The sequence below is a fragment of the Acipenser ruthenus genome, chromosome 7, assembly GCF_902713425.1.
Source record: "Acipenser ruthenus chromosome 7, fAciRut3.2 maternal haplotype, whole genome shotgun sequence".
Classification (NCBI taxonomy): domain Eukaryota; kingdom Metazoa; phylum Chordata; class Actinopteri; order Acipenseriformes; family Acipenseridae; genus Acipenser; species Acipenser ruthenus.
In genome coordinates, this window is record NC_081195.1 from 57,650,186 (window position 1) to 57,670,844 (window position 20,659).

General features: G+C 35.8%; 1 protein-coding gene across 4 annotated transcripts in view; it reads left to right on the top strand.

Moving 5' to 3' along the window:
• LOC117414463 (metabotropic glutamate receptor 3-like) overlaps positions 1–20,200 on the top strand; it is a 33,102-nt gene extending 12,902 nt beyond the window's left edge. For all 4 annotated transcript variants that reach the window (XM_034024215.3, XM_034024217.3, XM_034024216.3 and 1 more), the window contains 5 exons: positions 510–1,096; positions 2,882–3,737; positions 15,264–16,327; positions 18,408–18,582; positions 19,406–20,200. In XM_034024215.3, the coding sequence (XP_033880106.1) occupies positions 584–1,096; positions 2,882–3,737; positions 15,264–16,327; positions 18,408–18,582; positions 19,406–19,482 (2,685 nt within the window). In that variant the 5' untranslated portion in view covers positions 510–583 and the 3' untranslated portion in view covers positions 19,483–20,200. The remainder of the gene's footprint in view (positions 1–509; positions 1,097–2,881; positions 3,738–15,263; positions 16,328–18,407; positions 18,583–19,405) is intronic.
• The last annotated feature ends 459 nt before the right edge of the window (positions 20,201–20,659 follow it).

The following is a 20,659-nucleotide window of genomic DNA, read 5'->3' on the forward strand; positions in this document are numbered from 1 at the left end:
ATTTGCAAAATGAATTTTTACTTGTTTTTTGGGGGGGTTTTTTTGTAACAAATGTTCTGTAAACTGCCACCGGCATTTCAGGCAACATTAAGCCTGCAGCCATGCAAGGCATACTCAGCACAACAATTCCTAGTGGAATGCAATTAGCTTTTACCACTTCGTTTTATACATTTTATTCAATATTATGAAGCATTGTGTTATAATTACGTGAGCTGCCCCATAAATCTTTTTTATATTTATTTTTAAACTAAAAGTTAAGAAAAGGTTCATAGATGTATATTGTAGTATTCACTCGAATCATTGTACAATGGTTATTTGTGTTTTAGTTCAAAGATAATAAAAAAAAGTATTATTACAAGATAATGTTTATGTTGACCTTGAAGACTCCCAAGGCACTTTAGTTTCCTGTTGATACCCCATGTTTTCTTAATTAAGTTAAGTACCTTATTTCCTTTCATAGCCTTATTTGATTTGCAGAAATTCTGATCAGGTGTTATCTTTTTTTATAGGATTCTGGAAGAAACCTGTCTGGCCTACTTGTATATGCTCAGTTGGACTACACTTTCGTTTGACTTTCCAATGCATGACAAAAAGATACAGTTCTTCTTCTGATGCCCTTCCAGGTCCAATGAAAATGTCAACCAACCTCCAAACGCTTTCTTTGATTGTATTCTCAAGAGCCATTCTGCTTTCACTAAGTGACTCAAACTATGTTAGAAAGGAAATCAAGATAGAGGGAGACCTTGTTTTGGGTGGTCTGTTTCCCATCCATGAAAAAGGTGCAGGGATGGATGAATGCGGACGAATAAATGAAGACAGAGGGATTCAGCGTTTAGAGGCAATGTTATTTGCCATTGATGAAATCAACAGAAACTCATACTTACTCCCTGGGGTTGTGCTTGGTGTACACATTCTGGACACATGTTCACGGGATACATATGCTTTGGAGCAGTCACTGGAATTTGTCAGGGCATCACTGACCAAAGTAGATGAAACAGAGTACATCTGCCCTGATGGGTCATACGCAATCCAAGACAACAGCCCCTTAGTCATAGCGGGTGTGATTGGGGGATCCTACAGCAGTGTTTCTATACAGGTAAGCATGATTCATCTTTAAATCTGTTTATGTAATTGTAAATATATATTTACAAAAAAAGAGAAACAATTCCTTTTAAACTGCGGGTGCTATTATTGTTTCATATAATATGTCGTCATTGGAACTGCAGATAGAAACAGTGCTTCTTACATTTTGTAATTGAGTGGGTCCCAACAAGTTAACACCTGTTTCTATATCCCAGTTGAATCGTAATGTGTGTTGTGTTTGAATATCACAGGTACTTTACCTGTAGATTACCTGTGTAACTTTTTTTTCATAATATTTATTTACATTTTTTTGAGGGACTGAAAGAAAACATAAAAGGACATAATAAATTGAGTGTAGGGCATTTAAAATGAGTGTAAAGAAAATAGTGTTATTTCAATATTAGGTGTATTTCGAAATGTTCATTGACAAATTATTTCTCAATGTATTCAAGAGAAGGTACTTCTGGTCAAAACATTTGTCATTTTGAGTTTATTAGTTTATTTTAGTATTTCAAAATGTCTAAATGTAGCACTTTTTAGTGTTTAATAGTTATGGATAACCTTATAAGTGTGTGTAGCATAGAGGATATTGGGGTGGAGGGTGTACACTATCACTGTACTCCTCAAAACACCAATGTACAGTATGGTAAAACAGACAGCAATCTTTAAAAAAAAGTACAATACAGTATTATAGCAATTTCCTATTACATTGCCACTCTCTGTGATAGACTTTCTAATTTATTTGCATATTTTAGTACAAAGCTTCTTGCCCTGTTGGATGTGCTTCACAAGAGACTGATTTTCCTTTCTGCATTGGAATCCTAAACCCTTTTACTACTCAAGATACTGATTTCATTTCTGGAAGTACGCCAAGCTGAATCTGACCTCAGCAGACTCTTTAGTTAGATAGCATTGTTATCTGTCATGTGCCTTTCATTGCTCACAGTTATTCATTGTGGTTGCAGCTGTATAAAGTTGTGATTAGTTTCTTTGTTATGAGTCTCTTTTTGATTTCTTAAAGGTGGTTATTAACCTGTAACATATATAATTGCTAAATTATTATCTCACAATTTCTATAAACCTTATGAGCAGAATAGTAAGTTATTGTCATTATCACTGCATTATCTTTTTGGTTTTAGCCTATAGTTAAAAAAAAAAAAAGAAATACAAAAATGACAAAATGTTATGTATTGTTTTTGTTCTTGTACCAAAATATGTGTTGTTTAGCAAGTTGATGTACAAATATGATTCTAAACCCATTTATTAAGATTTTTAATAGATTAACTTCTGATAATATGTGATTTAAATTGAATTCAAGATTTCCCAGACAAAAAAAAAACAAAAAAACATTATACTGTATACCCATAAAGTTGATATTTGTATGTTAGTGTGCTTTGTTCAACAGGATTTTACATACAAATGTATGAACAAACAGACATGATTATAATAAAAGTTGACAAGTTCTTGTTGTGACTATCAAAATAAAGTGCTCTGTCATAAAACCAAAGTTCTATGCCTACTATTTAAGCCACTAATGTACAAGACACGATACATTATATTTGTACTGATGGCTTCAATTGTCATTTCAATTAATATGCTCCTTTATTTGAAATAATGAGCAATAAATATTAACTGTTGATTCAGATTCAAGCAAAACCACATTGTTATAGAAAAATTCCACGAGATTACAGAATTACTGCTAATAAAAAGGAACCTTACAACATGATATTGCTACAGAAATGAACTAGGTTTTACTGAAGGTTTGTATTAAAACAGTGTTTATTTGTTTTTTCCTCAGGTTGCCAACTTATTGAGATTGTTCCAGATCCCTCAGATAAGCTATGCCTCTACTAGTGCAAAACTGAGTGATAAATCCAGGTATGACTACTTTGCGAGGACAGTTCCACCTGATTTTTACCAGGCCAAGGCAATGGCTGAGATCCTGAGGTTGTTCAATTGGACATATGTCTCCACAGTGGCCTCTGAAGGTGATTATGGAGAGACGGGGATTGAAGCTTTTGAACAAGAAGCAAGGCTTCGAAACATCTGTATTGCCACTTCAGAAAAAGTTGGTAGGTCCAATGTTAAAAAGTCCTATGATACCGTAATTCGAGAACTGCTGCAGAAACCTACCGCAAAAGTGGTTGTACTCTTCATGCGCAGTGATGATGCAAAGGAGTTACTGGCTGCTGCCAATAGGCTTAATGCATCCTTCACATGGATTGCCAGTGACGGATGGGGAGCTCAGGAAAGCATTGTCAAGGGCAATGAGAATGTGGCAAATGGGGCAATAACCTTAGAACTTGCCGCCAATCCTGTTAAGGAATTTGACAGATATTTTCAAACTCTTCACCCTATGAACAACTTGCGTAACCCTTGGTTCAAGGATTTCTGGGAACAGAAATTTCAGTGTGCTTTACAAAACGGAAATGGTCAGTTGAAAGCTTGTGAAAAACACATGTCAATCGACAGCACAAATTATGAACAGGAATCGAAAATCATGTTTGTTATCAATGCTGTGTATGCGATGGCTCATGCCTTACACAAGTTGCAGCGGACCTTGTGCTCCAATACCACTAAGCTGTGTGATGCCATGAAACCCCTCGACGGGAAGAAACTATACAAGGATTACTTACTAAAAATCAACTTCAGCGGTAAGTTTTCTCTCAGATGTAATTCATTTTGACTATTATCTTGTATTAAACAGGAAATTAGAATTAGAAGTGATTATCTATAGAAAAGCTATCACACCTCAATGTGGGTATCTGAAAAACGCTTTTTCGTGATATCCTGTAAACTCTTACACACAAATGCCATTGGGGTATCATTAGTTCCGGTGTAGTACCCTGCAGAAACAGTGGCAGATCAATCAGTAGCAGCATTTTGTATTGGTTCCTACTGTTCTACCATTGCAGCTGACCTTATGATACCATTGTCATTATAGTGCCATTGGTAAGTGAAGCACATAATGCACTGATCTCTGAGGTATGACTAGTTCTATAAACACACTACATACAATCATAATACTGAACAAGATGAAATATTAAACCATTTCGGAATACCTAACAACATAGCTATGGTTAATTAAACAAACAGTTGTTTAGTATGGTACGTGACATTTTGCATTAGACCATATTATGGAGGTAAACTGAAGCAGCAGAGTGGAGTAGTGGTTAGGGCTCAGGGCATCTACCAAGAAATAAATAATAATAATAATAATAATAATAATAATAATAATAATAATAATAATAATAATAATAATAATAATAAATACTTTAAAAAATTGCTTATATGATATATAACCAGATCAGAATTCAATAACATACTTACCACATCTAATACCAAACTATTAGTGCACACACCAAGTACACCAAGTACTTTCTTCTACTTTTATTGTCAGATTCCCAAGCAGGCTAATAGTGTGTTAAATTGAAAACATCTGATCCTGCACATTAAGGTCCACTACAGAAATGAAGAAGGAAATAGGCTCTTATGATTTTTACAAGCGATACTTAATCTGAAGTCTTTAGGGAAACATTATCAAAGTATTAATATGTTCTATTTCTCAGTTACCTCACTATAAATAGACAATAGTTGTTTCAAGAATGTAAATGTGTAGTGTTTAATTATCATATGTAAGATCTCCCTTTAATCATGATAACATTGCATTCTTAAATTACTGATAAATATTCAATATTAATTTTAACAAAATCCCACTGTTATGCAGTGCTTCATTTATTTACTGAGACAGTTCAAAAAAGCAGGAGTCCCAGGAAAAAACGAGCAAACATCTAGAGACCCCTTTGATGTAAAATACTGATTCCCAATCAGTGTCTGCCATCAAATATACTCCATACCCATGGACGTCCGCAGATAGGTGCAAGGGGGGGCACCAGTCCGACCCCCCCCCCCCCCCCCCTCAGAATCTGAATTTACAAAGAAAACAATAGTGGTACAGTGTTTTTCAGGAAAATTATTAGACTGATCTGTGTTGCATTTCTAAAAAAATGTAAATTCAGTTTTTTGTTTTTTTTTAATAAACAGATACAAACAGACTACCTCAGGTTTTCTCCGAAAGACATCCTCCCTCTCCTAGACACACACTCACACACACACACACACACACACACACACACACACACACACACACACACACACACACACACACACATGGGCTTCTGGTTTTCAGTGTTTTCTTTCGCCTTTTCGCCACTCCTTTACAAATTAATTTCACAATTAACAGTTTCTCTGTTTTAATTCAGAAACCAAAGCACATTAAACAGTGCTCAGGGTCTTTTTAAAAGGTGAGTTACAGTTAAACACGACAAAAACACAGATACTGGCGAGTAAATGACACCTGAGATGAATATTATGTTAATTTAAGGTAGGGCTAAGGAAAGGTCATGTGTGTGTGACGAAACATTACCATTTTGCTAATTTGCATACGTTTTGTGTCCTGTTTTGTGTAATTTACGGCAGTTCTGACAGCACACGTGAAGATGATGCCAGCGCCCAGAGTGAAAGGAAAGTTTGCTTACAATAGGGTTACCATGTGGATCCAGATTAACCGGACGCTGTGAGACAGAACGGGATTTCAAACTTGCCCCTAAATTGAAATAAATGAAGGTGTAAATGAACCATCCTTAGCTACAATTAAGAATGGTGCTTAAATACCCGCATGTGTGTCAAATAATTGTATTATACTAAGAATGAATTGCAGCCAGTCGCTATTTTTTTCTGTTTGTTAAAATTCAATCGCCCATATTATTCTGCAAATACAATCGCATCATCATCTCGTTGCTCTATCGATAAATTAGCTATTCGTTCATTAAGATCTGATCAGAAGCAGCTGATCAGTGTGAATTGTTTGCTGCGCCCAAGCAATTCCACCACAGCAGGATTAATCTCAGCAAAGGTGGAGCTCATTTATACGTGAATTACTTTCAATTTAGGGGGAATTTTGAAATCCCGGTCTGAATTTTGAAATCCCGGTCATATGGTAACCCTACTTACAAATGTTTTTGAAAACTTCATTCCGTTTAGAAAAACATCCTCGATCACACATGTACCAGCAGAGGAAGTTGAATTGATCACAACGAGCGATCATATCCCGTATTTGCAAAAAAAGACACACTGAAAAAAAACACCACTCTACAGAAAGCAGTTCTCTGCTACAATTCTAGCACAAAATGTAAGTGTAAAAAGTGGTCAAAAATGATGGACTGAATGGGCTAAAACTGCTTCTAAAATACATCGCAACTATGAGGCACACAGATGTAGAGAACATATCTGAATTCCTAAAAACAGATTTCTTTTTTTTTTCGTAATTTACTCCTTCGCAGGATACGATTTCTGAGGATCTATATTTAAATAAAATTATGAACAGAACCCCCCTCGGGCAACCCTGGTGGAGGCACATTACAGTATTGGTTTTATCTTAAGTCTGAGTTATTAATGTAAATGTGGCTTAGAAGAATAATTATGCAATACAAAACCACGTTAGTAACAAATAAAATAATTTGATGATTTGCAGTACCACACCACAAGGCTGTTACAACATATAACTACATGTGATTGATAAATATGATTAATTATATATATATATATATATATATATATATATATATATATATATATATATATATATATATATATATACTATAGCAAGTTTCATATTACCAACATTTATTGCAATGTACCCAGTTCTTTCCAAATTGACCCTGACCTATTTACATTTTTATGTGTAATAAATACATGATAAACTAGGTAAAATGTATTGGTATTTAACAATATGTTCTCTGATGGTTTTGGTATATGTGTATATAAGTTTTTGCTCAAAGAGCCAACTTCCCAACATTGCGGTATGGTTAACATACCTTTGTCAAGGGAAAGTGTGTTTGAAAACAAACATTGGAGGTATTTATAGGCGTTTGGTAACCACACATTTATTTATCTTTAAAGCTAATGTATTTGTGATGTCATTCACTGTGTACAGTTGTAGTCAAAAGTTTACATACCCCAATGGAAATTTATAATTTCTAGAAATGTTTCAAAAACAAATAATTGTAACAAGAAACAATTATTTATTTCAGCATTTTATTTTATTTATTTTTTGGCAAAACTCCAAAAATGCTAATTCAAAAGTATTCATACCCTTTGATGCTATGGTAGTGTGGTCTACAAGGTGCTAGAAATTTCAATATGATAATGCAGAACCTAATTCTAGAAAAGTATAGAAAATGCTGGATTGTAAAATTACAATTCTGGCATTAGTTCAGTCCCTTAGTATTGAAACTAGGGTCTATAATATATGCTGGGTTGCTGTACTTGCTTAGATGAGGCATGTCAGTTGCGGAGAATGGAACCTTTAGCGTCTCTGGCACTCAATGTTCCCACAACAATGCCAGTTTCCTGCAGCATTACTCTGTCTAGTAGGCTGAAATTATGCCCATAGTAACTGTAGGGCATTTTACAAAAGCCAGCCCAATTTTATTCTCAGGCAAAAAAGCATGTTCCTAGGTGCCATTTATTTCTTGTTGACTTAAAGAATGGACTCCACCCAAGTGAAAGCAAAACTAAAAGGAAAAGATGTCAGTAAACAACAAGGGGGCATTTTTAGTTGCTATACTACTTGTGGTTAGAAAATGTATTTTAAATGATGAATTCGCCTTTAATTGAAATGGGTAAACAACATGATCTGAATGGAAAAAAGATATCACATATGCAATATGTATGAGTGAGTGAGAAAAAATGACCAGAACATTTGAGAATCTTAAAATGCAATAAGAATTCAGTGACAGCCCAGGAACACGCATTTTTGCCTGAGGATGAAATTAGGCTAGGTTTTATAAAATGGCACACTGTTGCTGTTACTTTCATTGGGAAGAAGGAATTGAATGTGTAAAGAATGGAAGGTGAAGCACGGTTGTTTGTAGGGTATCTGGTACTAGACAGTGTAATGCTGCAGGAAACTGGCATTGTTGTGGGAACAATGAGTGCCAGAGACAAAGGTTCCATTCGCCACAATTAACATGCCTCATCCAAGCAAGCACAGACTGGATCTGATATAATTGGATGCAACCCAGCATATATTATAGACCCTAATTTCAATACTAAGGGACTGAATTAATGCCAGAATTGTAAGTTCAGTAGATTTTGTGGAGGGTTGAGGAAACTTTGAAGTGAAGTGAGGGGCTATATTTTTTCTTTTTCTGCAAAAAAGTTTATATTTTGCACCAAATTCATTTTAAGCCTTCTTTGTGCTGCCCTGGTCAAATAGAGGCAGTTGAGAACATGTAAATAAACTCGACATTCACAGCTGCTGGGGTCTTTTTCTTTTTCTTTGTTTGGCATGTTCATGTTGTTTGCATTTTAATAGTCATCACAAAGCCTCTAGATCTTGCATTGTATACACTTGAGCTTTTTATATTCAAAACTGAACTGGGAATGTTTATGGGTTATGGACTTTAAAACCACCCATTTAAAATAATAAGGTAATTTCTATCTTTTTCTAATGATTCGTTCCAATATCTAAAATCAAATATTACTGTGGTCTGAGGTAACTGGCTAATAATTAGCAGGAACTATATGTTATAGTTAATAAGGCCATTATCTGTAATTTTCAAAACTTCAGACAAAATGTTTGCTAAATAAAACAAATATCTACAGTTTTGTATGATCTCCAATCCATTTTAACACCCCTCAGTAGTGCCTGACATATAAAACTTTGATGTGAGCTTTCAAGCCTACAGAGATGGGCCATTCCTAACCCTGCTTTTCACCAACAGAACAAAGCCATTTCAGGCTGCCTTGAATTCATGTTTTCAAGTCACACGTTTAATGATTATCCATCAATTTTTTTATTAAATGTAATTATAGAAGGCTTTTAGGTGTATAAATATTTTTATTTCAAACAATAACCTTAAAGAGATTGGCAAATACACATGCTGTTGGTTATGCTATAATTGGGCTTTCTACTTTTCAATATTAATCGGTAAAGCTTGTTAAACGTCGAATTCGCAAAAAAGGAGAAATACATTTCACCCAATTCTGACAGATCTCGTTGACTGAAGCAGCGCCAGAATGCTCTCGTTTGTTCAAATGACTGTCAATCATTAAAACCTGTACCGACTGTGCACTTTCATTTGCCAGCTCAACCGGCTGTCATTCAAAGCACCTACTTTTTAAATTAGCGGGTTAAGGTGTCGGTAGGCTTTTACTATAGGTATACGGTAACAGTTACTAGTTTGATTTGAAAATGGGGCAAAAGAGGAAAACACTTGTATTGTGCACAATCCCCTGGCCAACGTCTCCGCGGCAGGACGAATCGGGCCCATCTGCCTTACCTTCTAGTGACTCCAGCTGTGCTGAAGAATAAGTGCAAGTTAGTTCTGTTCAACAATCTAATGTTTTGTTCTGTGCATATTATTTTTACTCCTAAATTTATGCTATAAAAGTCTGTGTAATACACTTTTATATGCTGCGTTTTCTATGGTTTATTTCTGACATTTTTTTAAATTTGTGTAGGATCTTTATCTTTACAAGGTATAGCTCTTCAGTGACCAAATGTTATTTCAATTAGACTGTTGGTAACCATGGTTTTGTTGCATGTTGAATATGATAAAGGGGCTTCACTAATGAGACGTTTCTCAATGGCATAAAAAGTTTTTTTTTTTTTTTTTTTTTAAGTATAAAGGTCGATTTTACCCATTCTCTGCTTGAATTGAAAAATAAAGATCGAAAAAAATGGTAAATTCTTTCTAAAATAAATGTAGATATTAATCGTCGATTTGACAAAAAAATAAAAATTGAATGGTAGCAAGCTTATATATAACCGCCATAATATTTCTTAATTATTTAATAATATGTTAACAAAATTTTTATTATTTATTTCTTAGCAGACGCCCTTATCCAGGGCGACTTACAATCGTAAGCAAAAACATTTCAAGCGTTACAATACAAGTAATAACTATCACCCCTAAGGGCAGAGCTGAAGCTGTTGAAAGCCATGTTTTAATTTACTTTCTAATAGCAATTTAATTGGGAGTATAATTTTCCTTGTATGGCATGAATCTCCCAGGGAGATGCTAACAAACTTTTTAAAGCCTTGATTTAAAAATAAAAAAAGAATATGTATGTGCATGTTGTTCTTCTTATATTGCAACCAAAATGTGTACCATCCCATCCCTCCTTATGCAATACATGCTAGACAGGTCTGGTTTTATCAAATAGCAGTTATTGCAAAGATGTTTCCCTGGGAATGGGCTATGAAGCCATCAGAGCAATTTGCTTTAAAAGTCACACTTTTTAAAAGTATACATTGTGTTATTGTTCTAGACAGGAACATGTTCTTGCTCTGACTAGGGGGGAGTTATTCAGCGACGCGCTGCAGGGAAGTTCAGTGAAGTACAAAATATGTAATTTGGATGGGGTTTGGAAATGGATAACAACTTTTTCTCCAAATGGCCACTGGATAAACCGAGTGCTGTGCATTCAATTTACCGAAATAAAAACTGAGAAAATTGTTGTTTTTTTACCACTCAAAACTGGCAGCTGTTACACAGTACAAATAAATAAATAAATAAATAAATAAATAAATATCCCACTGCAGTGTCACTTGCCACTGTTGCATACTTAGATCCAAAACCATGATGGATGGTTTTGGATCTAAAGACTTTACAAAGTCAAAAGGAAAGCACGTACCCTTTACCATCAACGTGACATAAACAGAATGTAAAAAAAAATAGTACTGTAATTCAATATAAATGCAACATTATAACATATACATATCTGCCTTCAATAAAAATAACATATTTTAAACAATGAAGAGCATATAACCGCAAATGTTTGTAAGACTTCCATTTACTCAAGGGTTTCATGTCCATTAACTGACCTGAAATCCCTGTAGATGTCTGTAAGAGGGGACCTGCACAATTGAAGGAATGAATGAGATGACGTGGATGCGTAAGCGCTGCATGATTGACAGGAGACGGAGACTGGAAGGGTGGGATTGACACGCCCTGCAGGCATGCAGGTTTATTTACATAAAGTAAGGGCAGCAGTGTGGAGTAGTGGATAGGGCTCTGGACTCTTGACCGGAGGGTCGTGGGTTCAATCCCTAGTGGGGGACACTGCTGCTGTACCCTTGAGCAAGGTATATTTACCAGTAAAAACCCAACTGTATAAATGGGTAATTGTATGTAAAAATAATGTGATATCTTGTAACAATTGTAAGTCGCCCTGGATAAGGACGTCTGCTAATAAATAATAGTAATAATAGTACAGACATACAGAAACCCCACGTGATGCTACCAGCAATGGTACATATGGGCCGGTGTACAAAAAAGGCAAAATAAACAGTGTACCAAAACTATCAAAGAAAAGGTGCCGTGAAGACGGTTCACGCTACTTCGCTAAGAAATGGAGGTCCCGCTTAGAAAACCTGTCTTCTATACTGGGTGGGATCTACTATCCCAAAACGAATTCCCTGTCCATCAGGCAGTTCACCCAAGTCCAACCTTGGAATATACACACGATCATTGGTCCTTCTCTGTTAGACGTGGCCCAGTCGTTCAGCAGCAGACCCCTATGGCTTTACTGCAGCTTTGATCTGAGTAAGCAGGACCCTTTTATTCCTGGCGTTCTGCTGTGAGGTGCCGTTTCAGACAAAAGCCTGTCAAATACGGTGACTGAAGGGTCACGTTGTGACACGTAAAGAATCACGTTGCGGTGCAATGGGTCAAAACAAGACTCCTTGCGCAACATAACCTGACCCCTCCCTCGCCAACCGTGACCCATACCTGATTCCTTGCATGCCGAAACGTGACCCTTTGACATAATTTTGTCTGAAACAGCACCTCATATTCTGCTGCACCACACATACCTGCTGATTAAACACACATACATACTGCTCGTTCCCTCATTCACTGGTGTAGAAATGTTTGTATCATTTATTTATTTTAAACCGGGAAAGAAAAGAACGATGAGTTTCACTTTTACTTCAGAATCAACAATATCCTTGTATTGTTTAAAATGTGGTGATGATGACAATTGCATTAGACAATGTTTCACACTCACCTGGAATTATATTATCAATGTTTCAATTGCAGCATTCTCAAAAATGTAACGAGGCAAAGCTGACGAAAGTGATATGATATGAATGCATGTTAGTTTAACATTTTGGAAATAATAACAAAAGCCCTTAACTAGCTTCCCCAGGGAAGTAATCTGTTGCCTGTTGATAAACAATAAGGTTTACTGTCGACCCCAATGTATTTTGAATGACTTCAGATCGCTCTTTAGTCTCTACAGTTAGTTTTGTGCATGCACACATGGGGGAAATTCAACATTTTACATAAACAATGCATGCCCATGATCTGTTCCTACTTACATGTGTTTGCTGAATAATCTGGTAACATTTAACATAGTAATTCTGCCTTGCAGCCTTTTTTGTGCTTGCCCTGCTGTAACAGTTCGGCATTGACGTTTGTGTTGCAAAATGCCTTGATGCGCAGTTATGCTGGGTTTGAGCATTGTTTTTCTTCCTTCATTGTTGTTTGCATTTTGTTTTAAATTTAGATCAGCTTCTTCCTTGTAGGTCACAAAAGGATAGTATCACCAGGGGCAGAAACCTGACTATATCAAGAAACAGTATAATAGTAGTAATACCTATGTAGAATTGTAGCCAACTGAGCAGGATTTGCGGTGTGTACTGTATATGGAGACAACAGAGATGATCATTTAAATATGTACGTGAGATCATATGGGTCTTTGGGCTATAATTACCAGTATAGGGATACACTAGGTGAGTACAAAGCAAAAGCCTGCAGTCTGAGCTCAGGGAACCCGAGGATTATATAACACAAACCTGAATGTTTATTTGTTACTAGTCCATTTTTAACTTGAGCTGTTATGCAACCGAATTTGCTTCCGGCATTCCAATACCCTTAAAGAAGCCATTACCTTTTGTGTTAAAGTTATCTCTTAATCGCTGCAAAAGACACACACAGAAAAAGAATAATTCTACAGAATTTACAGAGTGTGTCTATAATGGTGTTTCTTATAAATGTCTGGCATTAGTTATTTTTTGTAGTTCTTTTTTGTGGTTCGTTTACAAAATGATGTAGTACTTCTAGGTATAAGTCTGCCACCTAGAGGTGTCATGTCAAATTGCACATATTTGTAATGCTTGGAAAACAAATGGAATCTAGGTCCCTCCTGAAATATCAGTTATCTTTATTGATACGCCTATTAAAAAAAAAAAAAAAAAAATGAAGAACACATTGCTACACAGTTTGAAGTAAGACATGCTTATAATTTAAATCATTGGCACAAATGTAATGAGAGGATCAGTACAGTATAGTTACTTAATTTATTTGATACATCTCAATTTAATAGAGCTACGCTGATGAACATACCTGGAAACACATGTTGTTCATTTTTCATCATTATGACAACAGATGTTGCCCAAGGGTCCAGCAAATGGTGTTCATTTGTTAATGTGTTGGAGAAAATTGAGGACATTATGTAGATATCACGTTACCTTTTTATCTAGTTGCCTTATTATTTGCTGCTCTCTGCCAAAATTGAACCTGAGTATAATGGCATCAAGTACACTGCCAGCAATTACTCACACTGATGCCAAACAGATCCATGTTTTGCATGCATTAAAAAACGGACAATGCAACTGAGACACTTGAACATACTGTATTGGCATCCAGAGATTAGAGACAGAAGAGCCTGTTAGGTCAGTTGTATAAAAAAATCATTAAGAGACTAGCACTGATTTGGGATTTTGATCACCCCCTCATTTAAGTTGCCTACACTTAAACATGTGGCGAAACAGATACTCTTGACAATTTAATACCTAAAGAAACTCCCTGTTTGGCAGTATAAACCCAGCCTCAAGTCCTAAAACATTCCCCTTCATGTTGAAATCTCTCCCAATGGGGTGTTGTTGCTGATTTTGCTTTCTTGCTCACACTCGGCTATGTACAGAAAATAAAAAAAAATGATTGAACAGACACTTGCATACTTGCATAATCAGTTTAAAATGCATATAATCACCTTGTGCTTTCATGCTAATAAAGAATTGCTACATGTTCTCAGTGATTTATGGAGCTAAACAGAAAGCTCCACAATAATGCCATGGGGTAGGCTGGTTGCTTGTCAAGTATGTTAAATCTCATAAAACTGCCAGTTGAAATATTATCTGAGATAGTTATTATAACCCTCTTGCCTATAGAGGAATCAGGTCTGAAAATTCAGCCCTTGCTTGACTGGTAATGTTAATGTGAATTAATGAATTTCAACATTTTAACCCAGGAACAAAAAGAAATGCTGGTTAGCTTTCATACCTGCTGGCTGATTGAATAACTTCAGGCAATTAAATACATTAGAAAAAGTTTAAACTAATTTGAAATTTCATACAACACTGATTTGATGAATAACACAGTGATGATGCTATTCTTGCTCAAGGGCAGGTTATGTTTTCGTAGACTACAAACATATTACAGTATACTTTGATACTACACTTACATAGAAATAACCTACTCATTTTATATCAGCCTTCAATGGTGTATTGATTAGGGGTGTGCCCGGGTATGAGTATAAACGAGTACTTGTCACGAGTATAGACATTGTTTCCAAGTACCAGTAATACCCAATAAATGTACTATTACTCATTAGTCAGAGAAGAAATATATGTAAAAAAAAAAATGCATTGAATCAGCTCCTGGCTCCAATAGGGCAGTGATGACTGTCCAAGGGGGAATGAGGAAGGAGCAGTGAGACACAGTCTCCAATACAGTGGAGTTAAACTTCATTATGTGTTGTGTGAGTGTGTAAGTCAGACAGACTGTATGTGCGGCTCCGAATCAAACTTTTTTCAGAGATATATTACTTTTACTTTTAAAAAAAGGGATTTCCAAACAACTTTTCTTAAAGAATATCATTTATTGTCATTTACTCAATCATTGTGCCAATCCAGTTTGTGCTATATCTTTGAGTCCACCAGAAGGAAGGTGCCAGTTGGTATCAAGTGTGATGGTCTAAGTGTTTATTATAAGGATATTTAGCACAGAATGAAGAGTGTTGATTATACTTTGATGGAGTTTTGAATACATTCATATAAAACAAAATTGCATATCCATTTAACCTTTATTTTTATTTATTTATTACAGCCCCTTACTGGCCTCCTGATGCAGACAACATTGTGAAGTTTGACGCTTATGGAGATGGAATTGGCCGCTATAATATATTTAATTTCCAGAAAACTTCTGGAAAATACTCCTATGTAAAGGTTGGCCACTGGGCAGAGACCCTGTCCCTAGAAAATGAACTGATTCACTGGCCCAGATACTCAGTCCCCACCTCCCAGTGCAGTGAGCCATGTGCCAGAAACGAGATGAAGAACATGCAGGCAGGGGACTACTGCTGTTGGATTTGTATTCCCTGTGAGGCTTATGAATACCTAGCTGATGAGTTCACGTGCATGGCCTGCAACCCAGGCCAGTGGCCCTCCGAAGATCTGAGAGGCTGCTATGATCTCCCTGAAGACTCTATCATGTGGGAGGATGTCTGGGCCATTGGACCCATCAGCATTGCCTGCGTTGGCTTCATCTGCACCTTTATGGTTTTGGCAGTCTTCATCAAACATGATGACACACCACTGGTTAAAGCCTCAGGCCGTGAACTTTGCTACATTTTACTATTTGGTGTTTTTATGTCCTACTGCATGACTTTCTTCTTCATCGCTAAGCCTTCTCCTGTGATCTGCACCTTGCGTCGCCTAGGCCTTGGAACCTCCTTTGCTGTGTGCTATTCGGCTCTTCTCACGAAAACAAATCGCATTGCCAGGATATTCAATGGTGTGAAGGAGGGGACCCAGCGGCCCAAGTTTATCAGTCCTAGTTCTCAAGTTTTTATCTGCATGAGCCTGATCTCAGTCCAGATTGTGTTGGTGTCTGTATGGCTCATGTTGGAAATTCCTGGCACTAGAAGGTTTACTCTGCCTGAAAAGAGGGAGACTGTTATATTGAAATGTAATGTCAGAGACTCCAGTATGTTAATTTCATTGACATATGACGTAGTGCTGGTAATCCTGTGTACTGTGTATGCCTTTAAGACCAGGAAGTGTCCTGAAAACTTTAATGAGGCCAAATTCATTGGCTTTACAATGTACACCACCTGCATCATCTGGCTGGCTTTCCTTCCTATCTTTTATGTGACCTCTAGTGATTACAGGGTAAGTAGTGAGCTTATTAGACATGTTTATGGTCATCACATAAAAAAGTAAGTGAATTGCATTCTAATTGAAAGCACACAGGCATATCATCACTTTGACCTACCCTTCTCAGGAATTGTAACTTTTACACTGGTTGCTACGGCCCACATACAAGCTAAGATAAGGGATCAAAGACACTTTTCTAGTTGTGTAATACAATGTACCTTTTGTTAATTTACAAAGAACTTTGTAATCATATTAGTAAAAGCACTAGCTGCTTGAAATATGACAAAAATACCTTGTACTTATTTACCACCTCACCAGAAGTTGGGCAACAGTTTCAAAAATGGCAAATGAAAAAGAGCTCCATGTGATATGTGAGATTAATATAGAAAAAAATAAAAAACACAAGTTTTGCCGTTATACTTTGTCCGTCGGACAAGTAGTTTTTATTTCTTTATTTGTCCTATGTTCGTTCTGTTGCTAGAAAGACACTCTGAAACTGAATTGTGGAAGTATAGCACCTAAGCACACACATTTCATGTCTGTGATGTAACAAGCTAAAACACCTGTACATCAGGAGTTGGATTCAGCTTATAGAGAAAGAGTGGAAAAAACAGGCAGAAGCTATTTTTATATTTAAGTAACTCCCAAGTGTTGCTAATTACAGTATAGTTGTACTCTTAGTATGGTACTTAAATGTACTAGCCAATGTGTTCCAAACTGCACTGAAAGGAACATTTCCTTAAAGTATGTTATACATTTGTTGAGGTGAGGTGGGGTCACAGGGAACCTTTTGTGTATCTTGAAGAATTTAGTGAACCATTCAAGCTACAAGGCTAGATCTGCCCCTGTTAATCACTAATTGATTGATTGTTTTCACTGTTAAATATAACCTACAAATTATATTCTACTTTTTTGTGTGTGTTTTGCACGACGAGTAGGGTCAAGTAGATTTTTAAGAAGGCCAAGTAGATTTTTCTAGCATTTTGTCTTGGACAGCAGGTTTTTTTTTCAAAAATTGCACACCCTTTTTTATTATGTGCAATAAAACATTGCATGTTTCGAAAGGTACTTCGTAATTTAATAAGAAGTTTAACACAGTTCGCTTACTGTTGAGATTTCAGTAGTTAATATCAGCAGCAGCAGTCTGGTGGTGTGCATATCTCAACTACATAACATATTTGTAATTGTTATTTATAAATAAATGTATATACAGATTAAATAGTTTGAGGTTACTCTGGGAAGTATGTTGTAAAATTCATGAGAATTGTGTTGTTTGTTTGTTTTTAATATCAAGTTTTATTGGCTCTTGGGTTATATGTTCTGAAGTTGTATGATAAGTATTTTTAGACAAAAGATTTGCAGTGGGAATATGGGAGATAAGGAAGTGTATTTCTGTCTCAGTAAGATAAGTATTCTTCAATTTGTCCCTGAAATTGTATGCATTATGACCTTTGGAACAATGTTTATCAAACCAACTTGCCACTGTCCTAACCCCTCCAGGTGTTCCACGCTGGCAAATCTCATCAACAAAAACTATAAATGTATAATTCAATGATGGTATGAAGATCAAAAAAATCAAGAAAAAGATTCATCCCCATTCTTGGTGCCTAAAGTCGGTGTAAACATAGTCAGTGTTTGTTTTGTTTAGTTTAAAACTCATATTTACCTGAATTACATACAATTACAGTTTTCCCAAGTTCAAGATACAAGAGAATATTGCAAGAATTACACCAGGCTAGAAGCCTTTTCAAAACATAGGGGATGGGCATTTGTCATTTTTAATTAATTTCATTTCCAGCTGTGCTATCCAGTTTTTGCTACACAAAAGTTAAGTAGATTATAAAAGCAGAGGGTATTTTTAAATATGTTCCTGCCTGCCTTCTGTAAGAACCCTGAATTTCTCTTAAGGGATCAGCAAGCTTTGTTGAATTCTGCAGGGTCTGTGGAATTTAAATGTACCTGATCCTGGTTCTTATCATGTAGGGAAAAGGGCCAGAGCTAAAGATTATGTAAATCTGGGCAGTCGGTGTTTCTGTGTAATAATATATGTTTTATATTCAGGGTTTTTAATATGCGCTTTATTTTATCTTTCTAGGTCCAGACCACTACCATGTGCATCTCTGTCAGCCTGAGTGGGTTTGTCGTCCTGGGCTGCATGTTTGCTCCAAAGGTGCACATCATCATGTTTCAGCCACAAAAGAACGTAACCAGTCATAGACTACATCTGAACAGATTCAGTGTTAGTGGTACAGCCACCACATACTCACATTGTAAGTACCATATGCACAAACATAATTAATCTAACATGCACCCTGACATTGTTTGAGGTTTGTTTTGGAGTGCACACTTATTTGCAACATAAGATATGATATTATAAGTGAGCTTTTGACTGTAAAACAGCAAGAAAATGTATCATATAACAGAATTGATACTTTGGAAACTAAAAATTGAGGCTGTTATCGGGTTTAAAGAGACCCATTAACTTTCACTGCAAAAAAAGAGCTTTGGTTTTATTTTAATGATCTAAATCAGGGCTTCTCAAACTCGGTCCTGGGGACCCCCTGTGGCTGCTGGTTTTCATTCCAACCGAGCTCTCAATTACTTAACTATACCCTTAATTGAACTAATAATTTGTTTAATTAGACATTTTTACTTGTTTTCAGCTCTTAAACAGTTGCAGTTCAAGTTACTTATCAAATGGTATAGCTAACTTGAAATCTGCAACTGTTCAAGAGCTGAAAACAAGTAAAAAGGTCTAATTAAGCAAATTATCTGTTCAATTAAGGGTCTAGTTAAGTAATTGACAGCTCGTTTGGAATGGAAACCAGCAGACATGGGGTCCCCAGGACCGAGTTTGAGAAGCCCTGATGTTCTAAACAGTGGTGGATCTTAATACCTTAAAGTCCCAAGAAAGTATACACCAGGTTTTTCAATGTATTTTTTAATTGTATGTAGTAATGTTATTAAGTGGATGAATAAATCAGCAGTATTTTTAGATCCACTGCTGTTTAGATCTCTGAGATTGTGCAAATAGTCTTTGTTCTAAGTGTGCCTTTTGCATATTTTCTAAATGTTTTACTCCTTTCTTTTCAGCAACTGTGAGTACTCATTACGTCCCAACCATCTGTAACGGGAGAGAAATCGTGGACTCCACCACATCATCTCTGTGAGTACATTACGTCCCAACCATCTACAACGGGAGAGAAATTGAGGACTCCACCACATCATCTCTGTGACTCGCATTAATCTGCCTGATCTCACTTTCAAACTGTTAAGACTGTTAGAAAACATATGCACAGATTGTGAATTTCAAGCGGACTAGTATCATTTATGTAGAAGTTGTGTATTAAATTATTTAAAGTGGTGTACATATAACTGACATTGTTGTAGAAACCTGTATAGAATGTTTTTAGCATTTTATGTTTTTGATAGTTTTATTATACTGTGTAAATAACCATGAGTTGCTTTGTCAGTTTTACTTCGCGTTAAAGGAATGATCTATTGCAATTAGTTTTCCTCCCCTCTAATTTTTTTAATTTTTTTGTAAGCTTCCTTGATGTAATTGATTTAGCATTATGTACATGAGGTTCATTACCATAAATTGGTAGTTTAAACAGCACAAAATGACAGTATTACAGAAATATACTATTAATAAAGATTGAATAGATTAGTATTCAACTAACATGATTTTTAAAAAATAGGCTTTTTGTGTGAAATATTTTTTTTGCTACTTCATGCTGAATTTTAGTTGATGCTTACAAGGTTCTATAAACTTATAATTAATAACCACAGGTAACAGTTTCAAGTGTAAATGAATCTCTAATAAACACGTAATCATAAACTACATAAGAAACTAAATTACACATGATTAATAAAATGTGCATTGTATATGTGTGCCTGAATTTACTCAGTATTGTTTGTTACAAATGTGGTTATATGGATCCTTGTAAAAAGGTTGTACTGCAAAAAAAAAAAAAAAAAAGTTGACTGCATGAAAAGCAGAGAGTGGTATGACGACATGCTAGCAATTTTCACCTTTTCACAACTGACTGATATTTGGACATTAGCAAGTAGAAAGCACAGTTATGTGAATATGAATAGGTCTCCAAATGACTCTAAGAGATGGGATTACCAGTCCAATGTAACACCCATAAGCAAGCAAGTAATACACCTCTTTGATCGAGGCTTGCTTGATAAAATTGCCGCTACCCAAAGCTGTAAATGTTTATATTCAAGGTAGTAGTTATGCTTTTGTCAATTGATAATATGAACTATGATAATAATAATAATAATAAAAAAAACTTTGTAACAATGACTTAAGTATTCCCAAAGCCATTAACTTTTATT